Here is a 10735-nt window from a genome sequence, read left to right as displayed (position 1 = left end):
CTTTCCTGCAATACATCAGTACTCCTATAGAAACTCAATAGGGATTCCAATCCAGTCCTATTTTCTGTGGTAGTATTCCTCATTACAGCTACATAAGCAACCTGAAAGTATTTTTCAAGTCTACATGTCAAAAATAAGTAGAATCAAAGCAATGAAGCAATGTCTTGTAAAAAAATTATGAATGTTACCCTTGTAATGTTGGCTGGAGGCAGAGAAGTATTTCTGCCATCTAACAAAATCTGAAAGCGGCGTAATGCTTCTTGCTGTGTTTTATCATGATCAAAGGTAGCCAAGGCTTGAAAAACTTCTCCTCTCAAGAGTGAAATAGAATGATCTTCTCCAGATATAGAATCCCAACCTAACTCTCTGCACAAACAGTAAGTTTAAGCTAGTATGCCATTTTCCTCTAAGAAATATTAGAATTCTGTTGTTTGATCTATCAAAGAGTAATACTAGCTACCGTGATTACTCATAGCACGACCCCAAAAAAAAACATTACTACTAATATGGGATTGTACTTAAATGACTAGTAAACAATGACATTCAAAGATCAGCAGAGCCAATCAATTTGGTGAGGCCAAATGTTATGGCCATAGCCATGCAACCTCCAACCAAAACCCTATGACAAGACCTTGTCACCGGAGTTTTTCCAAGAACTGCCCCTACTCCTCCAAACACCAACAATGCCAAGCTTTTCTATAAGCACTAATAGGAGAAGAAAATTAAAAAGAAAAAGCTTCTCCATAAGCTAATGAGTAGAAGTTTTCTGATATTACTTCTCCAAAAGCTAATTTTTAACCTATGCATAAACTAGTTTTAGTTTATGGAGAAGCTTATTTCATTTTTTCTTTTATTTTCTTCTCTCATAAGTATTTATGGAGAGATTTATCCAAACAAAAATACCATGAAGAACATAAAATTAGTCAGCTTAACCTCAAAAGTACAAAGAAGGTTAAGTCAATTCATAAACTATCATTATGTTGTAACACTTATAATTTGGAATTCATCTGATTTGCCTCCTGAACAAGATTGGAAAATGAAAGTAGCACAAACAGTAACGAATAGGTCATGCTACTATAGTGGAGAGAGGAAATTTTGATGGTCCCACAAATATAACAAGATATAAATATTAGATAAATTACTTGTTCCTTAATTTATTTACTGTGATAACAATTGAGGTTGGGTGCATGAGCAATGGAAGAGAAGGAACTAATAATTTCTTAATTAATTTTGGAGCAAAATCTATTAAATAAAAATGGACATCAAAAGTAAATGCCCCATTTATATATTTTTATATAGATATATAATTTTTACAATACAAAACCAATAAATTATAGTATAAATTCATTTATTTAATTAATTTCATAAAAAATTAAAATTAGAAGTAAAAAAATTTACAATTCTAATTTTTAGGATAAAATAATTATCTTCTAAAAATATGTACAGTAGCGAATTCTGAAATTCAGTAAGAAAATTAAAAATCTTTTCATTTCATTTTATATTTATAAACTATTAAATTTTCAATTATCATCTAACTTATCCACTATTTTTAATTATTTTTTATCACTAATTTACAATTCTGGAATAACAAGTAACAATGTTAACTATTCAATTGGCAGATGTAGAGCTTTCTGCTAACTAGTAACAATGCTGGAATTTTCAGGTTTGCAATTGACAACTGCAAAACAAAAAAAGAATCAAATGAATGCAATGGAACTATCTACCTTTTTGTGATACCTGTTAATTGTTATTGTACTTAAATATTTTTTATTTATCTATATGTTTGAACTGTAATTTTGGAGTTGGGACCTTTTCCATCGGGTTATCGATTCCCTGATTTTCAAAATTACTCTTTTGTCCGTGTGTCATGTGCTGCTGTTCCCATTTCTTATGTGTATTTTATTTTATTTTTGTTTGTCCTGAATATGCTAATTTCTTATTTGCTTGTGTCCACTGTTCTATTGGATATCTACATGTTATATTATTTGAAAAAAATGTGCACGATCTCCTTTGTTTCACTCATGAAGTTAAAGGTTGAATTTCTTGTGCATGTGATGGTATCCTCTAATGGAATCTTTTTGCAGGGCCAGGATCTTGGTTTACTCCGCATGTCATTACGGTGAACGCTGGAGAGGTATCTAATTAATCTTACAAAATAATATGAAATGCGTGGGCTAAGTTGTTTTCATTGGAATGACTGTTGTGTGTTGTCTTTTATTTTCTACATAACTTATGTTCTCTTTTATTTACATTCCTTGATGCATGCTTCTTATTAATACTCCTATATTTTAATTGAAGTAGTAATTTGGTTTGCTTTGATAAATATTGTTGTTTGTGAACGTGATATTGTGATCCATTATATACTGTATTCATTTTCTCTGCCTTCCAATTATATACTGTATTATATTTGACAGAGGAAGCATTTAAGTTGTTAATTGATTAATATCTCAACCTTGTCTCCAAAATACTGTATTCATTTTCTCTGCCTTCCAATTATGCACGCTTTGTATTGCACTAGTATTATTGTTTTACATCTTTTACCTAGATATTTGTTTTAAATCTCCAAATAATATATGCACATATTATCTTATATCATTATCATGCAGTTTGGATTGAGAAGAAATGGATCATAGCATAGTTGACACTGCAATGACTTCAAGAAAACGTAAAAGAGAAGAGTATAAGAAGATAATCTTATTAGCTGCTGCTTGTGTTGTTCATATGGTCATTGGTGTAGTGACATGGTATCATAATAACTATTTTGTTAAGGAACCAACCCGTAATTGGGAACTAGAACGTCACAGCTTCCTTAATCGTCTTTATAGAGGAACAAATAAAGATTGCATTGAACAATTGAGGCTTAGTAAAAATGCATTTTTTAACCTTTGTAGAATTTTACAAGAAAAGGGTGGATTAGTAAGAACAAGAAATGTTCCAACAACTGAAGCAGTAGCAATGTTTTTACATATCCTTGCTCACAACCTAAAATATAGGGTAGTGCAATTTAGTTATTGTAGATCTAAAGAAACCATAAGTAGGCAATTCAATGATGTCTTGAGAGCGATAATGAAAGTGAGCAAAGACTATTTGAATTTTCAACCCTGTACTTTAGAATGTGCGGAAGCAAACAAGTGGAGATGGTTTGAGGTAAGTTTATCAATTGTTAGGAGAAATTAGTTAATTATAAAATTTTCTTAGAATCTAAAAAAATTGTCTTGTTTGTAGAGATGTATTGGAGCACTTGATGGGACTCATATTCCGGTTATAGTTTCTCCTGATGAGAGATCTAGATATCGTAATAGAAAGGGTGATGTCTCTAAAAATGTGTTAGCTGCTTGTGGTCCAGATTTAAGGTTTATTTATGTGTTACCTGGGTGGGAAGGGTCTGCAGGAGATTCTCGAGTATTACGAGATGCATTACGTCGTCAAAACAAACTTGAAATTCCAACTGGTAATATTTCTTAGAAATAATCTTTTTCTTTTTTTTTGGTCTAGTTTAAGTCTATGTTTGTTATTCTAAACATTGTAGGTAAGTATTTTCTTGTGGATGCGGGATATACCAATGGTCCGGGATTTTTAGCACCATATCGAGGGACTAGATATCATCTCAATGAGTGGATTGGAAACACCCCTCAAAGTTATAAGGAGTTATTTAATCTTCGTCATGCAAGTGCCCGAAATGCAATAGAAAGGTCATTTGGGATCTTGAAAAAAAGATGGAGTATATTAAGAACTCCTTCATTTTTTGATATAAAGACACAAATAAGAATTATCAATGCTTGTTTTGTGTTACACAATTTCATAAGAGACGAACAACAAACTGATCAACTTTTAGAAGTTCAAGACTTAGAATTTTTATCTGTTGTTGATGAAGAGTTAGTCCATCAATGAAGGGAAGAAGTTCAAAATAATGTCATAGATGATATCACAACTATTCAAGCTACCGAGGAATGGACAAGATTTTGAGATACATTAGCTATGAATATGTTTGCTAACTATCAAGTTAGGAGAAACTTTGCTTAGGGATAGTTCTTTTTTAGATGTAATTTGCTATTGCTGACAAACTTTGTGTGCTTTGTTACTATTGTACTTTTCTATTGAAGATAGACTTTTATGTACTTTGCTATTGCATAAAAACTTTGCTTGAAATATTTTCTATGATTGTGCAGTGGACTAGTCAAATGAATAAAGTAGGTCATATCTACTATTTGTTATGTGCATGTTGAATAAGTGACATTAACTTCAATGGAGTCATCTAATGAAAAAATGACGAACAAAAGAAAAGTTTTAGGAAAAAATAATGAGGAAACAAGAAGTTATTTTACATGGAATTTGGAAATGGAACGTGTATTGGCTGATGTACTTAGAGATCAAAGGAATTTGGGCAACAAGGGTGACGGAGGTTGGAAAAGGTCAGCATTGAATGTTGCAGCCGCAGTGTTATCTACAAGCTTCAATGTTAATGTCACATCAGATAATGTCAAAACCATATCAAATTATGGAGATCGTGGTATGGTATTGTAAGTGACATCCTTGGCCAGAGTGGATTTGATTGGGATGGCACTAAGCACATGATCACAATTGAGAATGAAAATGCTTGGAATGAATATTGCACTGTAAGTATTCTTTAATATGTTGCTATTTGTTATTCAAAGTAGATTGGATTTGACTTTTTCTTTGTTTTCCAGTCGCATAAATCGGCTAAACCGTTTCGATACAAGGTGCTTCAAAATTGGGATGATATAGTGGATTTGTGTGCTAAAGATAGAGCCACCGGTCATAGAGCTGAAACTGCTATGGATGCTGATGAAGCGACGAGTAGAGAAACAAATGAAGTGGAATTCATGGGGTTAGGTGCTACTGCCATAGATTTAGAAGAACCAAGCTCTAATACAAAAGGAAAAAGACAAGGTTCGACTTCTTCTGGCACACATCCTCACAAGAGAAAGAAAGATGGGAGAAAAAGAAGGAATAGCAGCTTCTTTGGATAAAATGACGAACTCTTTTAACTGAATGGTGGAAAAAATGGATGGTAAAGTTGATGATGAAGATATTCAAGAAGTATTACGTGAGGCAACTTTGATACCAGATCTTAATAGACAACAATGGACTAAAGCTATTAAATGGTTAGCTGACGATCCAAAACAGTTAGCTATTGTGAAAGCCCTTCCAATTCACCAAAAGACAGATTATGTTTTAACACATCTTGGAGAATGAAACTTGGTGAGTAACCTTTTGTCTACATTTCCAATTTCAATTTTCAAATTATAAATTTGTGTCTTTTTTATGCCTAATTGAGCTCATATTTTCACTTTAGTTATTTGTCTTTCCTCTTGTGACTTATATTATCTTGTTTCTTCTCCCCTAAATGGCAGCATTGGATGTTAATTATTCAGGTTCCTCGACCTTTTACACTTGATGATGAATGAAGATTATGGAATGAAGAACGTTTTTTTTTTCAATTTGGACCTTGTAATTCTTGTTTAAGATCTTTGTTTGGAACTTGATTAATTAAGACCTTGTAATGCTTGTGTTGATTCGTGTTTATGCGTTAGTGCGTTATTAACAATTTGATGCGTTATTAACAATTTGAATTTTCTTCCCGTGCGAACAATGAAATTAATATCATTTGAATCTTGTACGAGATAATTGTCCTTAAATTACATAATTATTTAATTTTAATATGTTTTTTAAATTATTGCAAGACTAGGTAATTAATTTTTTAAACAAGAATAAAGAATTACATATCATTCATCTTTTAATTTTGCAATATTGTTTAATCCAAGTTTTTTTGTATTACTACAAAAATATTGTATAAGATTCAAAATTGTTTAACATTAAAATTATTTTGATTATTTAATTATTAAATATTAAAAAAAATTATTATTATATATTTTATAACATTAAATTTATTTTGAATATTTAACTATTTAAAAAATGACTCATGTTTATTTTCATTCAATATTGAAATTTTAATTTTTAAATAAATATTTAAAAATGAAAATTTGAATTTCATTGAAATTGAATTACTTTATCCAAACAAGGAAATTAAAATACAAAAAATTGAAGAAATTGAATTGCCTCATCCAAACAAAATATTTACAAAATGAAAGGAATTTAAATCAAAGCAAGAATTTGAATTTCCTAGAAATCTTTAAATTTCTCATCCAAACACATAGTTAGGGAATTCTTAATTACCGGTGAAAAATATTATCAACAAAGTTGTTAGCATCCAGTCAGGAAAAATCACAATGAAAGAAACTCCAATACTGATTGCAAGCATCAACGTTGGTTGGAAAAGAAGAGCCAAGTCATAGTCACAAGTACAAAGCAAATAAGATGACTTTTAGCACTGATTATTGATTAATTATATGGGGAATTTTGTCCTTTTCATGTGATTTAGAACACCTTTGTGGCGGAGAGCTCAAGAGCCATGGATCATTCATGGGAAAAATTAATCGATCTGTTTCTCTGCATCAGAATTTGACTGGTCACATCTCAATCTAAGAACATTCCTTCATAACAGAGTGGAAGAAAACATGAATTGTTGTAACAAATCATAAAACCTAAGAACATTCCTTCATAACAAAAGAGCTTAACTTTATTCAAAGTTACCTGAATGAGACTACTGGGCCAACCTCCTGGCAGATTTCAATAAGTTGTTCCTCTGTGGCATCATACGGTATATTCCCAACTACAATAAAATCACAATTGTCATAATAACCCGGCAACCACCAATTTCACAATTTCCAATCTAATTGAAATCAAAATCATTTAAGGTTGCAACAACCATTGATGAAGGATTCCTCGAAAAGTTAAGGATTAGTAATCCTTTTGAAAATTAAAAATAAAAAGGATTCCATCTTATACACACCCAAGGAAAGTAATCAAAAAAGAAAGAAGAACTCATCCTCTTTCTTTCACGGTTTTGAATGAGAGAAAGAAGTGAGGAATTCTCTTTGGTACAATTGATAGCCACAATGAGGTCAAAATGAACGAATAACCCAATGCATAGTCATAGAAAATCAATCAGAAATCATAAGAGATCTATTCAAAAACCAGAGCTATAAATTGAATAAGAAATTGTAAAAATATCATGGACAACCTATCATAGAAATCAAAACAACAGAAATATTAGAAGCCTGGTCTCTTTAAAAGTTATACAACATATAGATCTTAGAACCAACATCAACATGAAGAATACAACATCAATTCAATTTGACCAGTCAAATCTACTGCCTCAGAAAACTAACAACATATGGCATGTCATGCACTACAAAATCGATAGATAGATCAAATCAAACATAGAGTTGAGAAGGTTTATTACCCCAACATTATTTGCCTCCCAGAGCTTGTGGACTCCATAATCAACAGCCTGCAACCAATAACGGGAATCTCAAATTAGTTGCAAAATCTTCTTCAGTCAAAGACCAACTCTCCTAGTTTTTTTTATTCATTTATGGTCGTAGTTAATAGTACCTTCATAGTTCATACAACTGACTGGAAAAAATTAAAACTATTAAATTATTCATCACTATTAACGCTTAACATATTTTTATTACGCATAGTCATTTTGTGTTTAATTTGTATCTACCGATAGTGTAAAAGGTTTTTTTTTTTTAGGAATAGCAGTGTAAGAATTTTTATTATGTCAATGTCAATAAATATCACAAAGATGTCTCCAACTGTGAGACTCAGCAGAGTAAACATTAAGCCTAGAGCAACAATGGCTCCAATGAACAGAAAATGGAATATTTAGCTTAAGCAAGAAAAAGAACACAGAAGAGAGAAAAGGCTGAAATAGATAGGAAAAAATGGAATAAATATTGCTTTGGGAAATCCAAAAAAATTGTTTAAAGTAAGCCATTGTGTGATTATCCTTTTTCTAGGTGCAGTTATGTTATTCTCTACATTATTAAGAATCTGTTCTCATCTTACGTGTATTTGTTGATAAGGTGATAGATGAAGACACAGATTTCAAGCTTGGCAAGGTTCATTCTAGGACACATACGTGGTCCACTACCAAATCCAAGAAAGCTGAAAGGCCTCAAGGGTTCCTGCAATTGAATGAAAATATCAATTTTGTGATCCTTAGAAACATAGATGATTATTTATTAGAGTTTCTTGTCAGGAAGTAACTTACATCAAATCTAGAGGGATCAAACTTTTCAGGATTTGAGAAAACTTCTGGGTCGTGGTGGATAGAAACAACATCTAGGTTGATGGACCAACCTTTTCTAACTTTATAACCTGCAAAGTTTAACAAATTTTTTTTAGTCTCTCATTCAAAGAACAATTTCAATAGGCAAACATTATATACCATAGTTGTCCATTTAATTTGTATTGCCATATACCATTAATTTCAAAATCCTGGGATGCCTTTCTTGAAAAGCAAGGTAGTATTGTGGCTCTACGAAGAGTTTCACTAATCACCTGAAATTTAAATGACCAATAATCTTGGTGAGCTGTGAAAACTTAAAAGTTACTGACAAACTAAAACATTGATGCTCACTTTGGCTGTGTACGGCATGTTATTAACTTCAGACCATGTAAGATTTGTTCCACTCTTTCTGTTTTCAATAATTCGTCTGTGTTCCTCCTGCAAAACATCACCATTAATTCATGAAGTTACATTTTAAAATCTTCAAACATGGAAAGGAGAAAGATTATAGTGTAATAAACTTAAAACCAAACTATTAAAATTAGAATTATAAAATGACGAAAAAAATGCGTAAATGAAAAGTTAATAAAATAACTAAATAAATTAAATATTTAAAAGATAAAAACAATGTCATACAACCACTTTAATTCATTGGGAAAAAAACTTGAGTATATACCACCACGGCTCCTCTCTCACTATCCCTTTGTGTGTGAGATATTAAGATCGAATGGAGCATAAGATGCAAGGTTGAATGTGATTATACTATTCTTATGATCCATCATAAAGAGAAAATTTTATTCCATATGCAGTGAAAAGTTGAATATCCATGAAATCCCATATAAATTGCATCCAAATGAATTGCAGAAACGAAATTAGTATGCAAACAAAATTCCCCAAAATCACTGGTTCTGTGATCAGTAATAAACACAAATAAAACCAACTGTCCAAAATCAAAACTTGAAAGAAAAACCAAAATCCCAATTGCAAGAAAGCGCCTATAAACACACCTCAAAAGGCCATGCATCAAACTCTGCCACTGATGCAGTGATATCGTCGTTTCTGCAAGACACACCAATCAAGCAAGAAAATTTCTTCAGTTTTCCCACTATCTCTGAGCAACCCAACATGCAGAACAACAAAAAGGATCAACTTTTACATGAAAATCATGTTGTGGACAACTAAGCATGTGGGAGAGAGTGTGAATAGGAACATCAAATTTACCTCTTAATCATTAAGGATAATATTTAAAATAGAAAAAACAAAAGGGAGTCTCTGTAATCAGCACAAGTCCAAGTGACAATAAAATAAAATAAAATTCATGCTGGGTAAGAAACAAAGCCTGGTTTGGAAAACTATTCTTAAACCCAAAATCCTAGTCTAGAATTGGAACACGCTATTCTGAGTGATGGCAATAGTACAAACACATGGTGGGCAAATAAATAATAAAGAAAAAGAAAAAGGTTTTACTGAGGATGCAGTGTATGGAATGCACCAATAGAATGAATCTACTATAATCATAACGGGAAAAAAGAAGAGAGTGAAAGAAAGAAAGAAAGAAAAAAGTGAACTTACAGAAATTACGTAGCAGTTGCTTGACGTATTGGGAATTCATTTTGAATTGGATACTACAAGAACAGTGAAAAAATGGAAGTGTAGACATTGTTGGAACAATAGTTTATGGCAAACCGAAAAAATTACTGGCTGAGTAACGGACAATGTCGCTTTCTTTAAGACGTTTCGTGGTACTACCAAACATTGTGCAAACAAACTATCAACCACGACGTCCCCAGGATAAAACAGCTCAGATCACTGTATAAGATTCCCACTGTACTGAGGGAACCTTTTCTAGAATTACACCTTCTTGTATGACTTGAAAAGTCACTCTAAAGCCACCCGAAAATATGACTTGAAAAGTCACTCTAATAGCTCAAGTCACTCTAATAGCCAACCGAAAATATGACTTGAAAAGTCATACTAATAATCAACCGAAAAATATGACTTGAAAAGTCACTATTATAGCCAACCGAAAATATGACTAGAAAAGTCACTCTAATAGCCAACCAAAAAATATGACTTGAAAAGTTACTCTTATACCTAACCAAAAATATGATTTAAAAAGTCACTATTATAGCCAACTGTAATTTTAGAGCGACAGAAAGAAAGAGGGAGAAGTTTGCCGGAAATGCATTGGCTGAAATATGGGAGGGAGAAAGAAAAGTTGAGGAAATGCTTCTCCACTGGGACAAGGAAAAATGAAGAAATGAGCTCTCTATATATAGGGAGTGAAACACTATTCAAATGAGCTCTCTATTTCAAACTTTCATCCACATTCTCCTTTGTTCTAACAATCCCCCACTTGAAATTTGAAAAGAACATTTTCGAGGATTTCATAAAATTGTGCATAAACAAAGGTGTCATACAACTTGAACCTTTGCATAGTGAGTAAGGTTCAGATTTTACTAGAGTGACTCGAAGTCTTGAACTCTATCTCCGACATCAAACCACACACAACCTTTTCATATGTGTATTCTATAAAGCCCGTGCGTTAAAGACCAAGCACGTCTATCCCAGTAT

At 32.1% G+C, this 10735-nt stretch overlaps 1 protein-coding gene across 3 annotated transcripts; it reads right to left on the bottom strand.

Annotated features, from left to right (window-relative positions):
* Positions 1–229: 229 nt before the first annotated feature.
* Positions 230–10048, bottom strand: LOC102663998 (abscisic acid 8'-hydroxylase 3). 3 transcript variants are annotated; one of them, XR_005888968.1, is made up of 8 exons: positions 9169–10048; positions 8513–8599; positions 8355–8433; positions 8144–8250; positions 7939–8057; positions 7328–7375; positions 6616–6694; positions 230–366 (listed from the first exon to the last, which is right to left on the bottom strand). XR_005888968.1 is itself a non-coding variant. In XM_026126050.2 (7 exons), the coding sequence occupies exons 1-7, from the start codon at positions 9286–9288 to the stop codon at positions 6676–6678; spliced, it is 579 nt and encodes a 192-aa protein (XP_025981835.1). In that variant the 5' UTR covers positions 9289–10048; the 3' UTR covers positions 6187–6675. The 3 variants fall into 3 exon arrangements, 1 of the variants encoding a protein (XP_025981835.1); XR_003264967.2 differs by lacking the exon at positions 230–366 and adding an exon at positions 6187–6515; XM_026126050.2 differs by lacking the exon at positions 230–366 and having other exon boundaries at positions 6187–6694.
* Between the last annotated feature and the right edge of the window lie 687 nt (positions 10049–10735).

This window comes from Glycine max, chromosome 16 (genome assembly GCF_000004515.6).
Source record: "Glycine max cultivar Williams 82 chromosome 16, Glycine_max_v4.0, whole genome shotgun sequence".
Classification (NCBI taxonomy): Eukaryota; Viridiplantae; Streptophyta; class Magnoliopsida; order Fabales; family Fabaceae; genus Glycine; species Glycine max.
The sequence above is the reverse complement of the archived record's forward strand: the minus strand, read 5'-3'. Positions and strand labels throughout refer to the sequence as shown.

Coding starts and splice junctions, on each gene's coding strand:
- LOC102663998 (XM_026126050.2), bottom strand. CDS start 9,288: ATGTTGGGTTGCTCAGAGATAGTGGGAAAACTGAAGAAATTTTCTTGC. Junction 8,251..8,354: donor CCAGGATTTTGAAATTAATG/GTATATGGCAAT, acceptor TAAACTTTGCAG/GTTATAAAGTTAGAAAAGGT. Junction 8,058..8,143: donor TTGATCCCTCTAGATTTGAT/GTAAGTTACTTC, acceptor ATTCAATTGCAG/GAACCCTTGAGGCCTTTCAG.